General features: G+C 39.6%; 2 protein-coding genes across 2 annotated transcripts in view; both read left to right on the top strand.

The window, feature by feature from the left end:
* The window catches only part of pex19 (peroxisomal biogenesis factor 19), a 33,122-nt gene extending 25,343 nt beyond the window's left edge, over positions 1 to 7,779 (top strand). The window contains exons 3-9 of the mRNA XM_041803089.1: positions 2,353 to 2,441; positions 2,709 to 2,871; positions 2,957 to 3,042; positions 3,131 to 3,304; positions 3,388 to 3,558; positions 3,756 to 3,800; positions 6,244 to 7,779. Of these exons, the coding sequence (XP_041659023.1) occupies positions 2,353 to 2,441; positions 2,709 to 2,871; positions 2,957 to 3,042; positions 3,131 to 3,304; positions 3,388 to 3,558; positions 3,756 to 3,800; positions 6,244 to 6,330 (815 nt within the window). The 3' untranslated portion in view covers positions 6,331 to 7,779. The remainder of the gene's footprint in view (positions 1 to 2,352; positions 2,442 to 2,708; positions 2,872 to 2,956; positions 3,043 to 3,130; positions 3,305 to 3,387; positions 3,559 to 3,755; positions 3,801 to 6,243) is intronic.
* A 1,928-nt stretch (positions 7,780 to 9,707) lies between these two features.
* On the top strand, positions 9,708 to 26,649 carry copa (COPI coat complex subunit alpha). The gene is made up of 30 exons (XM_041803243.1): positions 9,708 to 9,915; positions 10,262 to 10,375; positions 10,479 to 10,552; positions 11,816 to 11,896; positions 11,986 to 12,062; positions 12,272 to 12,381; positions 14,044 to 14,153; positions 15,009 to 15,108; positions 16,566 to 16,784; positions 16,912 to 17,062; positions 17,160 to 17,226; positions 17,338 to 17,413; positions 17,642 to 17,724; positions 18,642 to 18,867; positions 19,763 to 19,901; positions 20,486 to 20,648; positions 20,810 to 20,956; positions 21,121 to 21,310; positions 21,398 to 21,493; positions 21,600 to 21,688; positions 21,820 to 21,943; positions 22,206 to 22,295; positions 22,390 to 22,493; positions 22,733 to 22,876; positions 23,714 to 23,854; positions 24,020 to 24,202; positions 24,355 to 24,465; positions 24,569 to 24,730; positions 24,841 to 25,035; positions 26,232 to 26,649. The coding sequence occupies exons 1-30, from the start codon at positions 9,876 to 9,878 to the stop codon at positions 26,289 to 26,291; spliced, it is 3,666 nt and encodes a 1,221-aa protein (XP_041659177.1). The 5' UTR covers positions 9,708 to 9,875; the 3' UTR covers positions 26,292 to 26,649.
* The last annotated feature ends 19 nt before the right edge of the window (positions 26,650 to 26,668 follow it).

Genomic DNA, 26,668 nt, shown 5'->3' with positions numbered 1-26,668 from the left:
AACACGGTCACTCCTTGAACCGATACACCAACGGTTTAAGTCCCGGATATTGACAAGTAGCTAGAAGTCATAGCTGACAGTCTGTCAGGTCAGACACCAACACAAACAAAGTAAGATTCTGAAAGCATGTGGCTGTGTGATACAATGACTCTGTAGTTGCCACTGCTTGCTGGTTTGATCAGCTGTGATCCAGATTGATAAAGCAGTTATAACATATATCATTGATGTATTCTAAATTTTTCCGACTTTGCTTTAGGATGAATGAAATCCTGATAAGTCAATATGATAACTGAGCTGTCAGCCATTAGTTTGCCTGTGAATTCTCTGTTGGGTTCAGTTTTACCTTTATTATTGATGCTGAACTGCTTTGCTGATAGACATACCCTTAAGATGCCAGGTTATAAATACAAAACCCAGAAAAATATGAATTTTATGGAGGTTTATTAAATTTTAATTTGTTGAAGAGATTGTAGTTTGTGTTGCTCTTTTATTGCTTTGGGTTCTAATTGGAAGTCTTATGCTTATAAACCAACTACTACTTTGATTTTATTGTATTCTCAAAGGAAATCAGATCTGCAGAAGTCCTACCTGATTTGGTAATAATGTGCAGTTGTGGTATCATGAGTCTACTAGATGGTTATCAAGGAAAATGCATAGAATAATGATATTTCTGAAGTATATTTCTCAACTCAAAACATACACATTTAATTAGCATTAAAAGAAATACATAACCTCATGTTTTTACAGTAATGCTTTCAAAATAACTTGATATTTATAAAGAATATTAAGTGAGTAGATTAAAGTTTTTCCATAAAAAACAGATATTTCTACAACGTACAATAGTGACACTATTGTAAACGTAAAGGCCTTTTTGCAGGCATTTTTGCAAACCTTTTGAGTACCACTTGATGAGATGATTATGGTACTGCACAGCCTGATTGTGATTGCAATAAGAGTAATTGTGCATGACTAATCTGAAGCACCTGGTGTACGCAGGGTCTTTAAAGGTTTATAAAGTCGATGAATTAATTTAGCAAAAAATTAAGGTATTTAAAATGTATTAAAAAGTCTTGAATGCAACACCACAAGGTCTTCAATTCTCTATATTTTTTAAAACTCATTAAAAGAGGTTGTGGGCTAGGTTTTTCTGCTTTTGTTTTTACATTTAGTTTTAATCACAAGTAAGATTCTGATGGAGCTCCACTAGATGTGATATCAGTCTGCACGCTTGTTTATGTTTTGGCCCACTGAGCTATCAGTGTGCCTTGAAGCTCCACTGTCTCCCTAGCTATCAAATTGACTATTAATGAGTGATGTGGGCATGTTAATGAATGGTATATACATTCAACTGGATTTTTCAATTAAAATCAGCTTTGCAGTAAAGATTTTGTCTAATGTTATACTAGCACAGACTCTGTCAATGTAAGCACTCCTGCTTACATTTAAAAGAAAGCTTTATTTGCATGCCACAATAGCAAATACTATCTGCATTTTCTTGACTATGTCATCACATTTTCATCTGACAATCTGCACAAAAAATGCCCATAACTGTTATAATATAAAGGTAAAATATATAGAGAGAGTCTGGAAAAAGGTCTCAGAGTATAAAATTTATGTAAGATTTTCTGAGCATCCCTGGAAGCAGACTTGTACATACAATACAACACTAGGGATATAAATAGAATCAAAGAATTTTGCAAAGCTCAGATGAAAAGCAAAGATACTCACTCAAAACAGAGCTAGAGGCTAAAAAAAACCCTGAAAACAGCACAGTAAAGAGCATGATTAGCCAACTAGTGAGGATAAACAAAAGTAATTAGATTATAGCACAAACAACCCTTTAAAGGATATGAAAATAAACAAATTTTGTGGCAAGACTGCTTTATTAGAAATCTTGGGTTAAGATTATGCGCACCTAATAATTCCACTGGTATGCTTTATATTTAATTGCATTTGTTTTCATTAAAAGTTCATCAGACTATTATGCATTAAGGTACGGTGTTACACGAGGCTCAGATTTGTCCTTTTAATTCAGAATTTAGAATTTTTAAGTCATGTTTTTGCAGCCTTAAATAGCTTCAAATCTGACTGCATTTCTTTGAAAACAACACATTGCACAACATTACATGTAAGAAAGATACAACATTGAATACCATTGACCTGTTTGACTCTGTGGACTTATTTTGAAATGCTCCACAGGCTGTTAGATCAACTTCATGTTCATTGTTTACCTCAAATGTTTCAGCCTAATATTAGATGTAAATATATGGAGATGGAGGCTGAATTGTAAGACTTCCTTGTCAAAATAACTGTAGAGCTCTGCATGAATTTGTTGTTTTTCCTGTGTTTTAGGTGCCTTGGATGACTTTGACAAGACATCGGCCCCTCCAGCCCCAGAACCTGCAGCTGCTTCCTCCTCAGGCAGCAGTGGGGCAGAAAAGGTCAGTTCCGGTGTTTGTATACTAGAGACAAGGCTCTTTCTGTATTCATATTTTTTTAAAGACTATGTTGAGATTTCCAAACATACAGCCTTAATTTTTAAACTGCAGGGAATGTTTATGGCATGAGAATTAAACCCAGTGGTTCATTCATAATCAGAAAACACATTGTCTAGTAAAGATGTGTAATTACAGTCTGCATTTTAGAGTTGCGTTTGATTCAAAAGTCTATTTTTGCTGGCTTTTTTCCCTGTATTTTCCTCTGTGTAGCCACCCTTGCTTGAAGACTGCAAACTTTTCGAGACTCTCTTTGAGGGGGAGATGGCTGCACAAGCCAAAGAGGAGTGGGAGAAGGCCATGACTGAGCTGGCCCAGGAGGAGCCAGAGTTACTGCAGCACTTCCATAAACTGTCAGAGGCTGCCGGCAAAGTTGGTAAGGCTTAATTGCTTTATTAGTACTTTTCTTATGATGACTGTTTCTTTCTTGTACCCTAAATGTCCTCTGTGTTTTTGTACAGGCACTGATACGGCATCCCAACAAGAATTCACGTCCTGTCTTAAAGAAACCCTCCGTGGTTTGGCCAAAAATGCAGACAACCTGCAGGTGGGTAGAGTCAGGATCTAAAAAATGTACTGAGACAGTCAAAAATGGTAGAAACAGTTCATTAATTGCTTGTATTGTTCATCTTCAGTCATCAGGACTGGCTGGAGAAGACCTTGTCAAGGCTCTTGAAGGCCTGGGATTGGATGAGGGTGGAGAAGGAGGTGGAGATGATGGAAACATCCTGCCCATCATGCAGTCTATCATGCAGAATCTGCTCTCTAAGGAAGTGCTCTATCCATCTCTAAAAGAGATCACTGCCAAGGTTTGTTTAAATTTTACTTCTGCTTACCATGTACTCCAGTTTCACTTCTATGTGTCACTCATAAAAATCCCCTACCTCCATAGTACCCAGAATGGTTGGATGCCAATAAACCAAGCTTGAGCCCAGAGGACTACCAGCGCTACGACCAGCAGTCTAAAATCATGGGAGAGATCTGTAAGCACTTTGAGAAGGAGGAGGAGGGAGTACAGGATAAAGAGAGCTCGTTTGAGCACATCATGGACTTGATGCAGAAGGTAGACACACTCAGCGTTTCATCAATAAATCAATCATTTTTTGCGCTGATAAACTTTCTGAATAATGAAGATGCAACACACAAAATAGCCCCTTAGGCCGATCAGTGGAAATTCACCAACATTTTTGGTTTGTTAGTTTGTTAATGCGCTCTGTGCTATTAAACATGTCACTCTCATAATGATGCTTTTACTTTCAGCTGCAGGACCTGGGCCAACCACCTAAAGAGCTGGCAGGTGATGCGGTGAGTTTTCAACTTCCACTCATAAACAATAGCAATGCATGTGCACTGTGCAGTATACAGCTGAAAGGAAATGGACACAGTTAGGCAGATAATGTAGTTTTTATGAAAATCTGGATTGAGACAGTATAGCCTGATCAGTTCTTTGAGTGAAAGATATAAGAGCTGTGTATTTAGACCACTTTTGGCAAAAAAAAGTTTTGTATTCAAAGCATTACTTGATATATCTGTCACCTTTGACCTATCATAGATTCCAGTGCTTTAATACCTGTTTTATCATTTGAAATATTGGCTGCCAGTATACCAGTATACAGTGTATTGACACCTGCTGTCATGATTGCTAGTACAGCCCTCACCATTGCACACTACACATGGGCTGAAGCTATTAATAGTCACCTTTATTTATTCTGTGTTGCAAGGGGCTGCTTTATGGTTAATTAATGATGCACCAATTTTGAAAATCAAGGCCAATACCAATGTTTTTTATCAACTGTTATAACTTTTTGTCATAATTAACTTTTTCATCTAGGCCAGGAACAAAATAATTTGTCATTGTTACATTATTACAGTATTAAACAACAGTCTAAACGTATTCCTCATTATTTTAGAGGGGACAATTCAACCTCAGAAATCCACAAAACTGGATCTAATAAGGTAGTGATGCAAAAAAGTGGACCACACTCTATTCTGTTGAATATTTTGCAAGCAGCCTCTAATAAAGTTGTCTTTGTTCTTTTAATACCATGATCAGTGGCTGCCGTGATAGGTAAAATTTGTTTCAGGGCTCTAATCGAGGGTCAGCTGCCGATGACACGATGACGCGTTGACTTCTCTTACCAGCTGTTCAAATGGAGAGAGAAGTGTGTTAAAGTTCTCAAACTAACTGCTGTGCGGTTAAAGCTGTGGGGAGATCAAAGTTGGAGGCATCTGTTGCGAGTGTGTGTTTTTGGAGAATGTTGAAAGTCCCCGTGAAGTGATTAAAAAAAAACTTTATTTTAGGTTTGTTGTAGGACAGTCCACTGTGTTATGAACCACTAGGCCAAACTTCAGTCATGAAAAATACCTCTAAGTTGATCAAATTAAGCTTTAAAATCACGAAAAATGAGGCAGTAAAATCTGCTCTAGGATGTGTGGGTGTGTCAGTTGAGTGAGCTGAAGCCACTCATGAGAAATATGATCAGAGTGCAGCTGCCTGGCTCTGTGCCAGAGCAGAGAGACAGAAATTGGGGATTAAATTTACTTTTTTCTGGCACAAATCTCTCTGTTATGGTATTTGAATGACATGTAGGCCACCATGGCTAATACACCATTCCAAATTACTATGCAAATTGGATTTTAACACCATCAAGACTGGTGATTTCATGGGCTCCTATATTTTCCCTGCTCAAATAAAAGTAAGCCAGAAAGAAAGTGAACAACTATCTAATGGTCGAAATAGAAAATTCAGTCACACATACAACCTCAGCGTTTTCACATGTGTACATCAACCTTATTCCAACATTTCTAGTGTGTTAAAACACAAAGTTTGGATTTCACTTTACCGGGACTTCAAAGTGTCCCACTATTTTGGGCCAATTGCAAACACATCCAAGATGCTGCACGCTGCAGATGTGGCTAATGGACAGCCAGCAGTCTGTTAACCTCGCAATTACTGCAGGCGTAGAGCTCAACTACCGTGCTATAGCAAGCAGAGGTGCCAACTTGATGGCAAAATGGATGGTTTGGTAGAGCAACACAACTACACAGAAACTAAATGTTGTGGATTTAAATGAATGTGAAAGAAGTTACTGCCCAGGAAGAAGCAATTTTCCCCTTGGAAGAGACCAAAAGTACCAGACTGCAGCTTATATACCAGTGTAACGGAACATCTTTTATTGATATTTATCATGGATTCTTTGCAGGCATTTAGCAATTTTTAACTCCACTGTACACCTCCACATAGAATTCCACCAAAATAAGTTATCTCCTGGCTTTCACTATCTCAAAATCTAGTGTTTAACAAAACACAGGACAGTTGTGATACTTACACAAAAAAAAAATACAAACAACCAACACTGTTTTATTCCCCAAAGTGCAGTGATGGTTTCAGCAAGACCTTCTCTCTCTGCTGGAAATTCACTTAAATAATGCAGGGGTAGGTCTAAGGGATTGTTTAACTAGGGATGTCCCTAAGTAGATAAGTTCACGGTTGATTAAATGCAAATTTAAATACCAACTAGTTTAAGTTAAAAAAGCAGCCAGGAAACTGCCACAATTAAGGATTTTTCATGTAAGAAGGCTTTTCTGCACTGCCAGCCTTTGGCCCTCGTGGCAGGTGAACATTCACATGCCTGTGCTTGATATGGTTATTGCTCTAGTCTAGTAGTCAAATATATATTGTATCTTTGTATGTGTTGACTTTTTCTGTGCCCCAATTTAATCATGACCACTCTCTGACTTTCTCCAGCCTCCAGGCTTTAACTTCGACATGGAGTCCTTGAATCTCCCAGGGGGCCCTGGGGCGGGGGCAGCAGAGCAGTGCTCCATCATGTGAGGAGTTCTTGGTGCGGTCCATCTGAAGCACTGGAGCCAGAGAGTTACTCTGTGTGGGCGTCAGCGACAGTCAGGCAGCAAAGGAAGGATAGGATGACGGAGAGAGAAGTGAATGTCAGGCAGGGGTAGGAGCAGACCGTCGACACTGTTCTCCTTCAAACAGAAGGTTTGTGTGTGCCGAAACTTCAGGAGGAGGCACGAAAACCACCAAGAACCACACACTATTCTGTCTAAAATCACTGACCTCACAACTGCCAACACTTTACTCATCCCTGCGATAGTTTGTCAGCAGTTATTTAGCTCCTTAACGGATTAATTTTAGCATCATTCCTTCACTAAGAACTTAATGCAGCAGAACTCAGAGTTGTTTGAACTGTTTAGCCTAACGGTAAAATCTGTCACACCAGCTCACAGGTATAAACAGTGCCTTTAATAAATGACTTTTAAGGTGTAATTTTAGGTCTCATTAAACTGTAAAAATTTGCTATCATTCAGCTAAGCACTTATCATGGTAGATTTAACACAAAACTGCAATATCATCCCAGATTTATGCCTGGATAGTGATGATTCTTTGGTACCTCATGAACTAACACCTTCTGTATAGGCTGTATAGGATTTGAATTAAGAGTTAATACTATTAATGTGAAGAAAATGGAAGTAACTGAGTGTACATTTTTTAATTATTTAAAGAAATAAAAGACTAAAGAGGTTTGAACACCTCTGAAAAGGTTCCTCTCACCTGATGTAATCCAGCCAACTAATTTGGCAAGAAAATCCCCATTCCCCTCGTTATTGTCCCCCAGTCCCAGGTGTGGACCTAAAGTGATTGCAATGATGATATCTGAATGCCTTTGCTGTGGTTATAGTGATCATTATGGTGTAGAGTTACTGTGCAAAGTGCTCCCGTTGTGCTTCCCTGTGTTTAATGTGCAGAATGATGTTCCCTGCTAAGAAAGAAAAACACCTCAGAGGTATTCACAAGCTGTTTACCACCTGATTACATGGACATGTATCCTCTTTATTAAAAGAACATTACGTTCTTTCCAGAAAAAAGTGGGTGAAAACAGCCTGATGTTGGCACATTTCGGCTATGGTTTGTTTACCCCACCGTCCTCTTTCCACCAGCTGCTAAACAAGTGGACACTCTCCACCGCTGAGACCATAGAGAGGGGTCTCGAATTCACACGACCATCAGCTCATCTATAACTGTATAATAAAGGGTTACTGTGAAAGGATTCAGTCAGCCATGCACTGAAAAGAGTTCAGATTTACACGATACACAGCTGAGGGGGCGCTGCTGCTGTGGAGGTCTGTACGGGCCTGTGGATGTCGGTGCAGGGGGGGTATCCATGGGGGGCTGCAATCTATTCAACTCTCAGGGCCGATGTATATATGCCCAGAGCACCGTTAATGAAATGCAACCTGATATTTGACACTATTTTGCTTTTGTAAATATCTGAAATAAAACAGAGCGATTCAAATGATTTTGGTGGTGGTGTGGATTTTTAGAAGAAGTGAAGGATGTGAGTGCATTTAGTCCAGTAGACTGCTGTGTGCTTTTTACATGACTGATGCTTGACAAATTCACTGCAGATTTAGTTTCAACCTTCAAAAACCATGAGCAGCCTGATCCAATTATGATGGTCAGTATATAAATTTCAACCACATTGGTAATATTCCTGCAAAAAAATTATCTATCTATGATACAAGGACATAAAAATGGACATTTTTCAAGCTTAATGTTAAAGTACCAAGACAAAAGCATAAAACACATTGGAGTGTTTTAGTGGATACAAACCGAAGTGCAATAAAACAAATTTGCCTTAAGTACTTCAGTAGTATATTTATACCAAAAAGCATAGCAACGATACACAATTGTCCTTTAATGCATAGGGAATAAAACAAGTAGGCTGGGGTCATTTTGGTATAAAACCAGTCATTTTGAAATGAAAAGAGTTTGCTGATTAAACAGCTGTATATCTAGGAAGATTTCCTACACAAGTCTTTATATATGGTACTTTGGTGTGGTGACCCCCGTTTTAGTGAGTGGGCTAGTTGTATAATTAATTGTTTATTGTTAAAATCCTCAACCCAAAGGTTCTCTTACTTGCTTTATAAGACTGTCATCTGAGTTTCCTCAGTTCAATTTTAGTGTACTTTTCACTTTTTATAAACAGATTCAAAGGCAGAAAATACTAATGAATATGTGGAAGAAGATAAAAATCTTTTGATTTTTTTTCCGTCTATTTTTTGTGGACGATAGTCGATTTTGCCGATATCCGATATACCAATATTTCCAAATTAATTCTAGCCGATATTGATACAGATATAGTACAGACTTAAAACTTCAGCCCTTAAAACACACAGTAACAAATTTTAGGATGAACAAATGAAAAAAATCACCGCAAACCTACTGAAGTGTGAGGAATGATTTCAACTAAAGAAAAAGACGTAGATCTGTTGGCCAAGCCTTTAACTCCACTCACATATCTTCCTAAAGACAATATTTACAGCGGATAACTGCATAACTGGGTGCCAGGGACCCAGTGGGCTGGGCCAGAGCGGCGGCCAGGTGCAACATGGAAGGATCAGCTGTAAGATACCTGGAGAGATGTGGCATGATCTAGGGCAGGCCTGGATTATGGCCATCAGGAGGCCAGAGCAGTACAGGTTCAAGGCTGATGCTGCAAAGTGGCAAACTGGCATGCTCCTACACCTGACCTGACCTGATATAGGCCAATATTTGCACAAGTATATCAGCTGTAAAAATCAGCAGAAATGTTCCTATCTGCCAATACTGATTAACCTTTTCAGCTAATATCTGCCAGCACGAAATCAAGAAAGCTGGGTTTTACTCAAGAAAGCTGGGTTCTAAATATATATATATATGTGTTGAAAAATCGAGTGGCCAAAGATATTTTCCAGAGGATTCTCAAAATAAATAAAGGTTAGCTAATATAAATCCATGCACAGTTCACTAGTGATGAGTATGTGCACCTCTACAGATTGGATGAAACAGTTTTAGCATGGGATTCACAGGAAAAAACAAAACAAAAAACATTAGATATATTAATACCACAATATATGTTCTTTTAACAAATAAGGATTTGACTTGAAAACGCTGATTAATCATTTTTAAATAAACCTCTTTCATCTTATTGGCTAAAACAACATTTCTTCCAAGAAGGGACGTGTACACGTTGAAATCATACGAGGCTACATAGAAATACAATGTTCAGATCAGCTGACTTTTTACAGTACCTCGGACTTCCATTTGGGGCTTAACACTCCAGCTCTATGTGTTGTATTTCTATCCGTCGCCGCCGTGGAGCTTTCTGCGTCAACTTTCAATACAAAACTTTATTGTTCAAAACCGGAAGACAAAGCGAGCTACGTGTCAGGAAAAGGAGAATCAGCTAAATGGGCGAAGGCGATCAGGCCGCCGGAGCTCACCTGTTTGGATTATTCTGAATCATTTTAACCGCTCGCCTGGAGTTATTTTTACCATAGCATTAAAATTACGACTTGAGATCTTATCAAGAAACGATGTTAACAAAATTTGAGACGAAGTCAGCCCGTGTCAAAGGTAAGAGTTTCTAACTGCAGTTAGCATATTAGCTAACGTTAGCCCAGTGACGTTAACATGGTCAGTTATCCATCCTTTAAAATATATCTCAACGAATTAATTACCGATTACTTTAATAGAATGATGCAATATGGGTTCATGGCTAATGGTATCTTTCCCGTCTGCCGTTACAATTAAACCACATCGCACAGACACTTCGTGGACATTTCTTTGGCTATCTAGCTAGCGCAACGTATGACTCCATGGTCAAATTTTATTTTCACCTACAGTAAACTAATCTTTACGTCTAATGTCATGTTTTCAGGTGACATATTGAGATAGTAGGTAATCTGTTTTTGTGTTTCAGGCCTGAGTTTCCATCCCAAAAGGCCTTGGGTTCTTGCAAGTTTGCATAATGGGGTGATCCAGCTGTGGGACTATCGGATGTGCACACTGATTGACAAGTTTGATGAGCATGATGGTAAGACAGCAGTGTGCCTGATGTGGTAGTATTACTTTTATAGTTTCATCCCGAACATTATATTCTTGATAGATGTGTGATGATGGCGTATCTCTGCCCACAGGCCCCGTCAGAGGAATTGATTTCCATAAACAGCAGCCGCTGTTTGTGTCTGGAGGAGATGATTACAAAATCAAGGTAAGACTGATTTTTTGTTACTCAATTCCCACAGTTACAATGAATAAAATCAGTGGTCTTTGAAGTTCAAATATTTACACTGAATATCAGTTTTTAATGTTATGGTTTACCACATTCCACCATTAGCTATTTATTTCGTTTTCACACTGTTATTATTGCTATTATTTATTTGTTTACGGTACTTTTGGTAGTTTTTGTAACAATAATGCATTCAGTGCTATTTTGATGAATGATAGTATGGAAAAGAGATTACATCTCCTTCACAAGACAGTTGCAAAGGGGAGGAACGTCATTAAGATGCGAACAAATGGGATGCCAGCCTGCGGCTCCTTTCCCTCTAGCTGTTTCTCATCCTCTTCCCCTCAAAATTCAGACTCAGCTTCACTGGCCAAGTATGCTTACACATCAAAGAATTTGGCTCATGTTAGCTTTGCTGTCAATGTGCGGGAATTAAACATGAAATATAAAATAACGAAAAATATTAAATGTCAAATGGAAATATGCGCAAACTCTTGTTAGATGTTTTAACTAATATAATATGCAAATCTATGCACACTCATATTATGGTTGCATAAAGTGCAAGGATTCTGAATAGACATGACCAAAGAGTATAGCATATGCATTAATGTGGGCGGATTTTCATGATGTAGATAAGATTGTTTGCATTAATCAGTGTAAATGGGCATATGAGTTGAGGCTTTCTACCAGAGTGAGTTTTCTTGCAGTCTTTCAGTGACAGTTAAGTAAATATGAATGAAAGAAAGAAAGAAATATATTTCTGTTCTCTTGCATGATAAAATAAAGACAGTTCAGGATATTTTTACATTATACAGGGCTTAGCTGCTTGTGACATTAAGTCTGAATTTTCTGACTCTCTGTAACTGCATTTAGAGTGAGCCTAGGGGAAGAAACTGTTTGTTTCTTGTTGTCCACTACTCTATCCATTGTCCTCCAAAAAGGCATTGAAAAGGCCCAAAAATGAATCTTGAAATAATTGCCTGCAAAGTCCCACATATCGTCTGTCTTAAACACATACATTCACAGTGCTTCATTTTGGTGCTTGTGCAGTTTAGACACAGTTTGCTTGTATTGTTTGATGACTGAGAACTAGGTGCCTAGGACATCTATTTTTGTTGCTGTGGTATTGAAAAAGGAACAATTATGATGCAGTTTTACCACAGTACTGTTAAGGAGTAAAGTTATGGCATTATGGCAGTTCAAATAGTTTTATATGCTGAGTAAGTTTTCTTTTTCTGATTTCAGGTGTGGAACTACAAGCTGAGACGATGCCTCTTCACCCTTCTTGGACACCTCGACTACATCAGGACCACCTTCTTCCACCATGTAAGTTATTCTGCAACTTTAAATCTCCTTCTTCTCCAACCTTTTTCAGAATCTGTGTCTTGTGCATAAAACCATTTTCATTTTTGTAGGAGTACCCCTGGATTCTGAGTGCCTCAGATGATCAGACCATTCGCATCTGGAACTGGCAGTCTAGGACCTGCGTCTGGTAAGACATGCAGAGATGCATTATGAACAGTTCTTCATTAGTTATAGAAGCATATTGAACATTTTTAATTTACTTTGATTTAAAGAATTGCAGATATCGTGACTTGCAAACAGCTTTCAGTTGCATACGTTTAGTGTAAGCATTTTGATTTTTACCCAAAATAATAAAAGTGTGTTTTAAAATCTGTAAATTTTCGTCCTCTTCCACAGTGTGCTGACCGGCCACAACCACTATGTGATGTGTGCCCAGTTCCACCCATCAGAGGACCTGGTGGTGTCTGCCAGTTTGGATCAAACCGTGCGAGTGTGGGATATTTCTGGTGAGAGCCTGGGCAAGGTGGACCAGAGGACTGTGGGCTGGGTTGAGGAAGGTGGTGGGAGGGAAGAGTGGTATGAGGGATGAGGAAGAAGCAGGAATGGGGCGATTAATATTTAAAGTCCTGAGTTGCCTCTTCTTCCTCTCCTACTTGTATCGGACAGATCTCTGTGGGCTGTTTGCAGAAACACCTCTCTTTAGAAAAGAACAGGGAAATAAATGAACAAATTCACAGTATGGTATTCTACTGATGAAATACCATGCTTGTATTTGTTTTGGATGAAGAACTAGTTTAAATACTGAAAGGTAATAGGATAGGTTGTAGGAAATAGTGACAAAAACTGGAAATTGGAGAGGTTTTTCTGTGCCTTTGCATGCTCTTACTACCTGTTTTTGTTGATGTTGTGTCTTGCTTCTTGGTACCTATCTTCTTTCTACTGACAAACTACAAATTTGCTCACATTTATGATGGCTTTCTTGTATGTCTCTCCTTTCCCTAAAGATTCATGTGCTTTTATATTATCTCTCATCGAGCATGATTGCAGATAACTCCACAGAGCTTTTAGATTGCAAAACACCACTGCATGGCATTGATTCTTACATATTTCACTAAACATACTGCTTGCACCAATGTTTCATAGGAAGGTTACTTTGCACTATTTCTTCTATTATAGGATCTCCATGTTGTAATTTATGCTGTCATGTCACATTTTCTCTTTTTTGGAATTACATCTTAAATATTTCCCGTACTTCTAACTATTTTAACTGTACATTAAAAATTTACACCTCGTTGATACTCTGAAACATCTCCGTACTCCCTCCTGGCATGACACTTGCACATCTGGCTCTACTACCCAAAATATAACCTGAAATATACAACGGTATTGATATTTCTCATTGCTAAGGTCGCCTTACTGTCACACATTTAAGTCTAACCTCCAACTGTTTCATGTCAGACTCTTTTTAACTCTGCATGTGACTCAAACATGTGTGCAAAAATATGCATGAGACTCTAAAGGAAGCTAAAAAGCTCCTAGCCCTATTCCTTTCATCCAACGCCCCATCAGAGCACGTCTTTACAACACCAAACCCCCATCCACCCCCATCTGCCAAGTCCACACGCTCCCTGCGTCCTCCTTATCCCATGCTCTACCCGGAAACATCCACACCTGCACATGGGTTCCTAGTGTCATTTCTTCCCCCTTCATGCTGTTGAACTATCTGTTCACTACATCATTTTAATGGGCAGGAGTCATGAACACAAGCAATCTTTTTTCTCTTTCCTGATCTCAGTTGAGTCTTTGAAATAATCAGTTTCTCTTTGCTTTTCAATCAAGCCACAAGTGATTCTAATTCATCTGATTGCCAGTGATTAATTAACCCAATCAAGAGTATTTTTGTCATCATGATTGTTTCCAGACTCAAGTTGGTGGGGAAATGAGAGAGCAGATGTTGTGTTGGTGTGTTTCCACCCTGTGTGAGTGTTCAGTGGTCCATCAGCTCTCCCCTCTTGTAATTGCTCTCATTTGCCTCTTTTGTCAGCTTCATGTTTGATTATTTCAGTAATTTTTATCTTCATTTCTTCTTCCCCTGTATTGTGGTTGTACCCTGTGTAACATGAATATGGCTCCTTCCTTGCACGCATTGCCTTGAATGTTGGTTCCAGGTCTGAGGAAGAAGAATCTGTCTCCGGGTGCCGTGGAGACAGAGGTGCGAGGCATCACTGGTGTCGACTTGTTTGGTGCATCAGATGCTGTTGTTAAGCATGTCCTTGAGGTGAGCAGTGAGTTTGATTAAGCTGCTATTTAATGTTTTTGCAGATTTTGCTAGTTTAAGAGAATCAACCGTAGCTTGACAGGCAAATGCCAGACATTTTTCTCAATGTTCTAAGGTTTTATCTTCCTTTAAAAGTTAGTCATTCTGTTTCAAGGATTTATGTAATAAATGAGTGTTTGCCATGCTCTTATAAAAAACATTTTTACTGTATTTCTCTAGGGGCTGAAGCTACAGTTTTTCCAAAATGCCTTTAGTGACACTAATAGTGATAAAACTACACCACCCTAGCATGAAAAGAACAGCATGTACCCTTCACCTTAAAAGCCAAAAAGAAACAAGCTCAGCATTGTGCAGACATTTTCCAGAATGTCACTGGCTTCCACATTTCTGTCAATTTCATGGAAAATACCAATGAAATGTTTTTTGGGGTAAAGTATAGCAAACACTGGAAGTTCCATTTGCTTGTAAATCCTAAGACCTTTACTCCTGAGGTTAAAAAGAAAAGGAAATGTGGAAATAAAATTACTCACCTGCCTTGGCCTCACTGAGAGCGGTGTGACGCTCAATGAAAGCAGTGGAAAACTGGGACAATACCAAGCACAGCCCCACAATGTCTGATGAAACTATATCTGAGGATTTATGAATCCTGTAATGAACATTTCTTATTCCATTTTAATGAGGATTATTTTCAGGATTTTGGAAACGTCTCATTAAGAGTAATAAATATATTTTTTAATGTTAATACACATTAGACTTTATTTTCCTGGAGACTATACAACATATTTTATCATTTACAAATCCTGCAGCTGTGGGATTATTTCTTGGATTTGTGTGACTGTGTGTTTCTGTGTCCAGGGTCACGACCGTGGGGTTAACTGGGCGGCTTTCCATCCCAGCATGCCGCTTATTGTGTCGGGAGCCGATGACAGGCAGGTCAAGATCTGGAGAATGAACGGTGAGGGATTCAAGCGTTACTAATAATGTTCATAAGCGGTCTACTGCGCTGTATCCTTTATTACTCAGCTTTTGTCAACATTACTCAGAAGTTGTTTTTTATGAGAAGGAAGGGTCCAAGTAAGGTAGATGCCTGTCACAGCATAATATAGAGATGAATAATATTGAAAAAATATAGCCTTGCATTGTTCTTTTCTGTGACATATATATATTGCAGTTTTATTTAAAATAGTCCCAGATAAATTCAGTGTCCTTAATGTAATGAAATTTTGATCACTCATATTTTTTTTCTTATTTGGATCTTTAAGTCATCCATCCTAAAAAAATAGTATGGAGAGCAGGTAGAGCAACATATTTCTTTGAAACCTTGCAAATAATCTAGTTGCTCATTATTTTGTTATTCACACATTATCATTTGTAATAATGCATATAATCTATATCAGTGGATCTCAACTGGTGGGTCAGGACCCAAAAGTGGGTCGTGGGACAGATTTCAGTGGGTGGCAACTAGGTGTCAGGAAAAAATGGTGGCATAAAGTCCTGAGGTCCTTAGTGGACATGCATTGATACCTTTTATTTTATCCTGTATTACTATGAAATTGGGTAAATGTAAATGTTTGATCAGTATTTCAATTATATTTATTTACTACTACAATATTTATCTCCTTTTGTTACAATGAAAGGCTACTCTTTCCATAATTATGGAGTAATTTCTCAAGATCTCTGGAAAACTGGAAAAATGTACACATATTGATGGGGAAGGGGGTTATATAACTTCTCAGTTTTGTCCCTTTTTTCATAGAATGTATTTTTGTCCAATGATTCTCCAGACAGCTACATATTCAATCAACTAAACATGCGTTGTTGAAAATTTTTTGGAAACTTGGGATGTGATTTGTTGTAAGACAGACTGGTGGGTTCTGAGGCTGGACCAGTTGAGAACCACTGATCTATATGACCAGCCTGTTGAGTTTACCTTAAACAAAAGCTCACCGTGTTGTTGAGCTGCTGTGACTCTTACACACCTCAGTGTTCACCTGCAGCTGTAACGTAAGCTGTAACTTGTCCATGCTGTTGAAGGACTGTGTGTGCAGCCACAGCATTAACAAGCACCAGGACCAGGTGCTATTAGCAGGCATCATACCGGTGCATCTGTGGCAGCAGCAGTGATATTATACTTACTTTTAGAGTTATGCATGCCCACATCACAAACTTGGTACATTGTTGAACCCTAACACAATCTATTAACAAATAGTTTTTGTCATGCTATCGTTCATATGGCCCTTACTATTTTTTACTGCACATTGTGTTTTAAGTCTACTCAGCAGTTTGGTAAACTGAAGCATTTACATGTGCTATGTGATTAAACTTTGACTTGGCATAAAGATGGAGATACTGCCTTCTGTTCATTTGTTGATTTTGCATCAATATTGATGTTGTTCTTCTCCTGTGGTCCAGAATCAAAGGCTTGGGAGCTGGATACATGCCGTGGTCACTACAACAACGTGTCCTGTGCCGTCTTCCACCCCCGCCAGGAGCTCATTCTGTCCAACTCCGAGGACAAGAGCATCCGTGTGTGGGACATGTCTAAGAGGACTGGAGTGCAGACCTTCCGCCGGGACCACGATCGCTTCTGGGTGCTGGGAGCTCACCCAAACCTCAACCTGTTCGCTGCTGGTCTGCGCTCTAATTTTGAACACTGTTGTACAGGATTTGAACATTAAAGAAGTGTATTTAAGTGCATTTTCTGTGCATTTAAACCTTTGCTGTGCAGCCATGTTTACCTGCTATGTGTCTCCTCCAGGTCATGACAGCGGCATGATCGTGTTCAAACTGGAGCGTGAGCGCCCAGCATATGCTGTACATGGCAACATGCTTTACTATGTCAAGGACCGCTTCCTTCGCCAGCTGGACTTCAACAGCAGCAAGGACACTGCTGTCATGCAGCTTCGCAGGTAGGTTACCTCTTAATCTCACTGATTTTAATCATTTTGTTGAAGACTTTTTACTACTGAGAGTAATGTACTGTGTACATGTTTTATCTCGTCCTAGTGGGTCCAAGTTCCCTGTGTTTAGCATGTCATACAACCCTGCTGAGAACGCCGTGCTGCTCTGCACTGTAAGCATCCATAAACTAAAACACTGACATTCATTGAGCCCTCTCTGGTATTTACAGTCAAATAACTGGATTGTTTCCCATGTTTCATGTAATGCTCTTCACCCCCTGCAGAGGGCGACCAACCTGGAGAACAGCACCTATGACCTGTACTCTATTCCCAAAGAGAGCGACTCTCAGAACCCAGATGGTAAACAAACAAAAACCAAACCTTTTTTTCTAATGCTTTGTATTGCAATTTGCATGAAGCACATATTTTCAGTACAGTTATATGCTGTTAAATGTCTTTATTGCTATTTACAGAATTAGTGCTCTTTCTTTTTAGCACTGTAAATTAAAGTTTGAATAGCAAACAGTACAAACATGTTCGGCATACAGTGCACAGTGACCTGAATAACTCAGATTCTGTGTCTTTCAGCACCTGAAGGGAAGAGGTCATCTGGTCTAACTGCTGTCTGGGTGGCCAGGAACAGATTTGCTGTTTTGGATCGTATGCACTCTGTAAGTCATTTTGCAAGTTGAGAAGCTGCAAAAAAATATCACAACGTCTGATGCAAATTTTCTCTATTTTTTTTGTGCATCATTTATTTAATTCAGTCAGTTAATTCCTAATTGGAATTAGCAGTGAGTTGTTTCTTATTTTAAAGAGGGAAAGCATTTTCTTTAAGAAGATATCAAGTTCATTCAATAGGAAAGCCTGTTTCCAGTACCAAAAGGGAAAGTTGTGAAATTACAGAAAGTCATTATCATGAGATTTAATTTATTTAAATGTATTAAACCAGGAAAGCCTCACTGAGATTAAGAATCTCATCTACAAGAATGCCCTGACAATTTTTATTTTTTGGGGGGGCACTTCAATCCCTTTTTGTCAAAAAATTAAAAAAAAATTACAATTTACTCTCACAATTTCCCTTTTATCTCATAGGTTTGATTTCCCCCCCTCATATTATGACTCTTTATCTCGTAATCATATCTTAATATCACACTATGTTGACTTTAATATCATGATAGATGGATATATAGGTACTCTAGTAATCTTGCAGGAAACTCAAGCAAATGTATAGTCTATAAGTTATACATAATAGTCACTGTTTATCTTATATACAATAATCTCGACTGTTATACATTTCTTTTTAGTTGTAGAAACAGGCTTCCTTCATTTTAAGCAATTTTGCTAAGAATCTTTTCTCAACTTTGTTGTTAAGCTATCATTTTAAAGGCAATGATCATTTAATTCTGTTATTTGTTGGACATAATCTTCTGTCATTTTTTAATACATTTTTGAGAACCAGTTGAATGAAAACTTGAGACTTAACTGTCTTTCTGTCTTTATATCAGGGCTCTCTCTATTTTTTTTTTTTGTCTTCGTCCAGGTCACTTGTAATCATCTTAACAACGTTTCCCTCTTCTTTTTGTAGCTGCTGATCAAAAACCTGAAGAATGAAATTGTGAAGAAAGTTCAGGTGCCGAGCTGTGAGGAGATCTTCTACGCCGGTACAGGCTCTCTGCTGCTGCGGGACGCTGACGGCGTTACTCTGTTCGACGTGCAGCAGAAACGCTCTCTGGCCACCGTCAAAATCGCCAAAGTCAAGTACGTGGTGTGGAGCTCTGACACCAGCCACGTGGCCCTGCTGGCTAAACATGGTGAGTAGATAAGATGAATATCTGTATATACAACCACTGCTCACAACTAAGTCACAATACTGTAAATCTCCATGTTTGTGCTGCCTGAGCCGAGGCTGTGAAACACCTCAGACATTAGACGTATTTAGACAGCGGTAAAATTACCAGGAGCAGGCAGTAAATTGATTTAATCTCTGCGTATCATGAGGCTGCCTGGATAAATTGTTGATTCAATTTTCCACTTAACAGCAAAACATATCTTTGTAACTTCTGTTGAAAAACATCCTGCACGTTCTTTGTTTTCCTGCATTAAAATTTTTTCAGTAGCTTAAATTTTCTCTAAAAAGGGATCAGTGTTGTAAGCATGCAGTTTTATAGGAGACTTTCTAGTGAATGTTAATAAAGGCGTGGTCAAAATCAGGTTGATTGCCAAGTACATAAATACATGCAAGGAATATGACAATAAAACAGTGATGCACATAGTAAAATAAAGATTTAAAAGGCTTTTTAACAGCACTACTTCCTCTGTTAAGGAGCTAAATTATCACAGAACAAGAATATAAACGTAAAAGAAAATGACATAATAACAGAAAATTCACAGAAGTTAAGATGTTGAAGCTATACACTTTTGCAGGTATGGACATGATTACGGTTTAGTGTAAATGTATCAAATCTGATCTAATCTTGAATCCAGTGTGCATTAATATAAACCATAAAATTGTGCTATTAATAAAAGGCTTGGAGTCAAATAAGCAGATCTTACTTGTAAATGATACTATGATTGGTTCAAACAAGATAAACTGGTCTGTTTGTGACAGTCTAGAGCCAAACCCTAATATATATTTTTACTGGTACTCTGCTAAATGACAAAAAAACATTATGTTTAAATCTTTTGTGCACATTTTCCACTCCTCAGCCATCATGATCTGCAACCGTAAGCTGGAGAGTCTGTGCAACATTCACGAGAACATCCGAGTGAAGAGTGGAGCCTGGGACGAGAGCGGTGTCTTCATCTACACCACCTCCAACCACATCAAATACGCCCTCACCTCTGGGTAGGTGCCATCTAAAACTGTACAGCACTGAGAAATCGGAGCATACTACTCAGCTGTTTCTTTAACTTTTATCTGCAAATTAGATGTGGAGAAGAGAATTTAATCTTGCTTAGATGGTGCAGGGACATCTGGAAGTGTAGAGAAATTTTCTAGACTGGTGGTTAAACCACTTTGAGGCTGCACTGACCTGATTTCAAAGATGCAAAGCAAACTGCAGCAGAGGATTTACGAGCACAGACAATTTGCATTTTGTATGAGATAAATTTTGGTTTCTTTTACCACAATGACTCAACGTATGTGCCTCATTCATTCACTTCAGCCGCCAGATATGCAGCAAGGGTTGTTGCATTGCTCTTTTAGCCTGAACAACACAGCCACTGCAGAGTCTTAACACATTTAACTGATCAAACATCAGCATATTGAACTATAGAACTGATAAGGCTGAGCTGATCTGTGCTCGGTTAAGCCTTAATATAAGTATGCAAATAAGAGGCAGTTGGCACAGCAGAGCTTGAAATATTTGAATAGAATGGTCAGGAATGATTTAGTGAAAAATCTAACTCATTGCTTTTTTGTCCCTGTAGTGACCACGGCATCATCAGGACCCTGGACCTGCCCATCTATGTGACCCGTGTGAGAGGAAACAGCGTGTACTGCCTGGACAGAGAGTGCAGGCCCCGTGTCCTCACCATTGACCCCACAGAGTACCGCTTCAAACTGGCCCTGGTCAACCGCAAATATGATGAAGTAAGCCCGTAATGATTGATGAGTTTCCTTCAGTAAATTATAGCTTCTTCAGATGGTAGATTTCAAGGGGCTCTTTCCCTCTCATATATCAGTTGCATCTTGATGCATTGATTTAACCTGCGTTTAGTTCTTAAATGTGTTTCTGACACGTTCCCCTCCAGGTGCTCCACATGGTGCGTAATGCTAAGCTGGTTGGCCAGTCCATCATCGCCTACCTGCAGAAGAAGGGCTACCCTGAAGTGGCTCTGCACTTTGTGAAAGATGAGAAGACTCGCTTTAGTCTAGCTCTGGAGTGTGGGAACATCGAGGTGAGCTTCTGCTGGAAAAATTGTTGTATCAGCAGACTTTTAGAATTTCCAACATGCATCTTTTTTAAATGCAGCCATACATGTTAATGCTCCTGCTGCAATCTCAGACAAGCTCTACTCCGGATTCTCCCTTTCCTTACATTTCTCTGTCTCCATCCTTCCAGGTGGCTCTGGAGGCGGCCAAGGCCCTGGATGAGCGCAGCTGCTGGGAGCGTCTGGGTGAAGCAGCACTGCTGCAGGGGCATCACCAGGTAGTGGAAATGTGCTACCAGAGGACCAAGAACTTTGACAAGCTTACATTCCTCTACCTCATCACTGGAAACCTGGCCAAGCTGAGGAAGATGATGAAGATTGGTGAGGGATTGAATCTCACTGGAAGGGTGTTTCTCTTGTATATCAGTGATAGACTTGCACCTAATTTTTGTGTTTTCTTCACCGTAGCTGAGATCAGGAAGGACATGAGTGGTCACTACCAGGCTGCTCTGTACCTGGGAGATGTCAGTGAGAGGGTTCGCATCCTGAAGAACTGTGGACAGAGTGAGTTCATCTAAAATAATGCTTTCAGTGTTATGACCAGTATTTTTCTTGTTCTTTAAACATTAAATTATAAAACAATGTGTGTAACTGTTTATTCTGCTTCCAGAGTCTCTGGCTTACCTGACTGCAGCCACACATGGGCTGGATGAAGAGGCTGAGGCGCTGAAGGAGACCTTCGACCCTGAGAAGGAGACGGTGTGTTGAGAAAATATGCACTCCACTTCAAAATACTGGATAAAAAATGCCTAAAATAAACTACGAATACTTCAAAATAAATGGATAGTAAAATTATTTCAAGAAAATCATTGCTGATCTTGGTATTTTAGGTACCTGAAGTTGATCCCAACGCTCAGTTGCTGCAGCCGCCTCCACCCATCAACCCTCTGGACACCAACTGGCCTCTGCTCACTGTGTCAAAGGGCTTCTTTGAGGGAGCCATTGCAGCAAAGGGTGAGTCACCAGTCTAGACAGATGCAAACAAACATACACATCCATAGGACTTCTGTAATAAGAATACTTAAAATGTCTAGAATGTTCTTTTCCTCTCAGTAAAGTCCAGTAATCAGTTGTGATGTGTTTCAGTGAACAGCCCTGCTATTACGCACCAGTGAGAAATATTTTCCCAGTGATGAAAGTAAAAATAAAGCAATTTTCCCTGTGTAAGCATGTTGTACAAGGCTTTTCCAGACTAAAAGTAGGGTTTTTGTTGTAGGTAAAGCTGGTCAGATGGCTGCAGACTTGGACATGGATGCTACAGGAGCCGAGGGCTGGGGAGACGATGCTGAGCTTCAGCTGGATGAAGGTACAGTCAGCTTCACCATAACTTTGTACATCCTCTATACTTTAGCAATGAATTAATACATCTTTACATTACCTCGTCTTTCTCTGTCTCTCAGATGGCTTCATGGATGCCCAGGAAGGATTAGGGGATGAAGGAGTGGGCAAAGAGGAGGGAGGAGGCTGGGAGGTGGAGGAGGACCTGGACCTTCCTCCAGAGCTGGTAAGAACAGAGGCATAATCACATCTGCCATCACCTGGAAGAATCTGTGCATGGATATAATGATTATACCAGGCTCTGCTGAGGTCATAAGCCTTGGTATCATGTTTACATCCTTCATCCCTCATCCTCAGACGATATCAAACTGACTGCATGAACCTTCATCACTGTACTATAGTTCACTGCCATTCTTTCCAATATGATGCTGCTATAATCATTAATTTGTCTTCTTGTCCCATCAGGACATTCCGGCTGCAGGTGGAGGAGCAGAAGATGGATTCTTCGTTCCACCCACTAAGGGCATGAGTCCTACTCAGATGTGGTGCAACAACTCCCAGCTGCCAGTGGATCACATCCTGGCTGGCTCTTTTGAAACTGCTATGAGAGTATGTTCACAGCAAGATTTGTATTTCTCACTGTTATTTGATTTAATTAACTCTTGATTTCTAGATTTTTTCAAATTGAAAGACAGTTTTGTACTTTATAAGCTTTATACATTATTAAAAAAAAACAAACAACATCTATACAGGTACTATGATGCCAGACCAGCCCCTTTCTGGGTGAAAACATGGAATTAAAATGAATGGTAATAAATGGAAAAGACAGGGTTTTTGGCATTTAAAAGCTTTAAAATTCAATAAAGAAGCACATTAAAGTATAATAAAAAGCCCAATCCAGTGGCTAGGGGAGTCGAAAATAAAATAGGCTTTTCTGAGCATGAACTGACATTGTTACATTGAAAAACAAAGTTACAGGTGTTGAGTGTCTGTTCAGACTCTCTATGTCAAACTGAACAAACAACCTCATCTTGTCTCCAGAGATATCATAATCTGACATTACATACCTTATGTGTGTATTTTAACTATGAAATTAGTTGAATCTTAACTTTTTTAAAATTGTTAACATAAGTGAATGTGTAAAAAATCTGAAATTCCTGCTGTCACAGAGGAATCACTGGCTCAAAGTCAGAAGGAACACCACACCGGTCCCACATCTGACCACTTTACTCCTCTTTAGTTTCAGCCCAAAGCCACAGAACTCTTCTTTACACTCCTTTGTAAGCTAAGGACGGGAACATGCCCAGAAAGTATGGTTTTAACATTGTTTGAAGCACAACACCATAGCGTATAATCACATTGCTGCTGGTGTTTTCTGATCTCAGGGCTTGTTTTCACCCAAATGGGGGCATGCTCACTCTCATTAATTCATCTTCTGTATCACAGCTGCTCCACGACCAGGTGGGAGTCGTGAACTTCGGCCCGTACAAGTCTCTGTTCATGCAGACACTGTCCAGAGGCCGTACCTGTTACCTGGGGCTGCCCTCTCTTCCCTGCCTGCGTGGACATCCCCAGAGAAACTGGAAGGTACAGCTGTTGATGCGTTACTTTGTGGTTTATATGAGACAGTCACCTGCTTTGAGGGATTCTCATCAGTTAGTTTACACTACAAATGACTCTACCTTAAATCTTTTCCAGCCTTTTTTTTATCACAATGTATTTGAATTTGCTATTACTCAAATGATTCTTTAGGACTGTGGAGCGAAACAAGGTCTGCCAGCTGTGGGCCTGCGTCTCTCTGACCTCATTGCCCGCCTGCAGCAGTGCTACCAGTTGACCACATCCGGGCGCTTTGAGGAAGCTGTAGAGCGCTTCAGAGCCATTCTTCTGTCTGTGCCTCTGCTGGTGGTTGATAACAAACAGGAGATTGCAGAGGTGAGCACAAAACCTGCTGTATACTGCTGCCAGTTTTTGCTCCAAAATGCAGCACAAGTAACTGCTATGTGCCCTCCAAAACCTGTGTAAGAATAAAGAAACGAGTAATGCACAAAGATTCCTATCATGTGTAAACATTTCTGTTTTCACAGGCTCAGCAGCTAATCACGATTTGCAGAGAGTACATAGTGGGTCTGACCATGGAGACAGAGAGGAAGAAGTTGCCTAAAGACACTCTGGAACAGCAGAAGAGGCTGTGTGAGGTAAATATCTGAGACTTCTAACTTGGCTGCCCAAATGAATCATTTGTCATATTGGCGTATCATATAAATGCGTAATTTATTCAAATATGTGTTTTCCTTACAGATGGCTGCTTACTTCACCCATTGTAATCTTCAACCGGTCCACATGGTTTTGGTGTTACGCACAGCTCTGAATCTCTTCTTCAAGCTGCGTAACTTCAAAACAGCTGCCAACTTTGCACGACGCCTGCTCGAGCTGGGGCCTAAGCCAGATGTTGCGCAGCAGGTTGGTAGTATAACAAAGCAGTAGCAGGATTATTTACTACATTAAAGCTTTCAGATTTGATTTAGTTTCTCATTTCTTACCACAATGATAAATGTCTCCCCATCTCTCAGACACGCAAGATTCTGGCTGCCTGTGAGAAGACTCTGACAGACGCACACCAGTTGAACTACGATCCCCATAATCCATTTGACCTGTGCGCAGCCTCCTTTGTTCCCCTGTACCGTGGACGTCCTGTTGAGAAGTGCCCTCTCTCTGGAGCCTGCTACTGTCCTACCTACAAAGGCCAGATATGCAGGGTCACACAGGTAGGTCCAGCCCTGGAACAGATATGTACACATGAAGAGGAAAAAAAAACTCTCTGGGACTATAGATTTTAATACATTGCAATCAGAAAGTATTCAGATCCCCTTCACTTCTCTGCAGTTTTCTTATTTCACAGCCTGATGCTACAGTTGAAAAAAAAAAATTCTAAGTGAAAAAAGAATTTGAACAAAGTGAGTAACAACTGAAATATCATACAAGTATTCAGATCCTTTCAACAACACTTGAAATTTAGCTCAGGTTCCCCCTGTTTATCTTGACCGTTGCTGAGATGTTTCTACACCTTGATTGGAGTCCATCTGTGGTAAATTATATTGATCAGACATGCTTTGGGAAAGCACACACCTCTCTATAGAAGGCCACACAGCTGACCATGCATATCGGAGCAAAAACCAAGCCATGAGGTCAGAGCTCAGAGACAGGATTGTTGCAAGGCACAGGTCAGGGGATGGCTAGAAAACATTTCTGCTGCACTGGAGGTTCACAAGAGCACAGGGGCCTTTATATTTCTCAAATGGAAGAAGTGTGCCACATTCAGGACTTTTCCAAGAGCTAGTTGACCCGCCAGAATGAGCAATCGTGGGAGGAAGGCCTCAGTAAGAGAGGTGACCAAGAATGTGTGGCTCTGACAGAGCGCCAGAGATCCTGTGTGGAGATGAGACTAAAATCGAGAATGACAACCATCACTGCAGCCCTCCACTGATCTGGGCTTATGGCAGAGTAGCTAATGGTTCTCCTCAGTACTAAACACCTGAAAGCTGGCTTGGAGTTTGTAAAAGAAAACCTCCAAATGAAAGCCAAAAAAGTGAGGGGTCTGAAACCTTTTGAATTCACTGTACTGTGGATATATAAAGAAAAATATTTTAATATTGTGACATTTATGAAGGTGTTAAGAGAAAGGTAGTAACAAATGCATGATATATAAGCATCTTTTTACATTTTTAGCTATGACTGGACTATTTTCTAAGTAAAGTTAGTAATAAGGTCAAGTGGGACAAAGGCACAGCCAGCAATTAAAAAAAGATCTATAAGGTGTCTATGTCCCTTGTTTTTGTGTCCTGATGTCTGTTTCTCCACCGTCAATCGGCATTAAAAATGCTAAATGCCAAAATTAGAGTATAAGAGAGTATATTGTTTGTCGTTGTAACCTCTATCCTTTAACTTTCATCTTATTTTCAAGGTGACTGAGATCGGTAAGGATGTCATCGGCCTGCGTGTAAGCCCACTGCAGTTCCGCTGAGAGGAAGCAGAGAAGACAAGGAGAAGAGAAACTCTGTTTAAACACTTCCACACCTACTCTATAGAATTAAAACGATAATAGACATGAGAAATAAAAGCAGAGATATATATTTGTGTTCCCACAGTGATGTTAAACCACTTCAATCCTTTAACTGTCTTATTTCATGCATCATCTATCCTGCTAAAAGCTTTTTCTTGTACTGTCATCTCTGTACTGTGGCTTTATTGGAGCTGAAAACCTCACTGATATTTTTCCTGACTTGTATGAGATGAATAATTCAGTGTGAGCAGTACTGCTCAGTGTATCTGGATGATAAAATGACAATGATGACAATAAAACGGCCTGTTTATAAACGGAATCGTGGGTGATATGTGTGA

This window comes from Cheilinus undulatus, linkage group 13 (genome assembly GCF_018320785.1).
Source record: "Cheilinus undulatus linkage group 13, ASM1832078v1, whole genome shotgun sequence".
In the NCBI taxonomy this organism is placed as follows: domain Eukaryota; kingdom Metazoa; phylum Chordata; class Actinopteri; order Labriformes; family Labridae; genus Cheilinus; species Cheilinus undulatus.
This window is presented reverse-complemented; position numbering and strand designations above follow the sequence as displayed.

What these genes read in the sequence shown, in the direction of transcription:
- copa (XM_041803243.1), top strand. Translation starts at nt 9,876, where the DNA reads ATGTTAACAAAATTTGAGACGAAGTCAGCCCGTGTCAAAG. An exon ending in GGACCACCTTCTTCCACCAT is followed by an intron (nt 11,897 to 11,985) that starts GTAAGTTATTCT and finishes TCATTTTTGTAG; the next exon opens with GAGTACCCCTGGATTCTGAG. An exon ending in CTTTTGAAACTGCTATGAGA is followed by an intron (nt 22,877 to 23,713) that starts GTATGTTCACAG and finishes TCTGTATCACAG; the next exon opens with CTGCTCCACGACCAGGTGGG.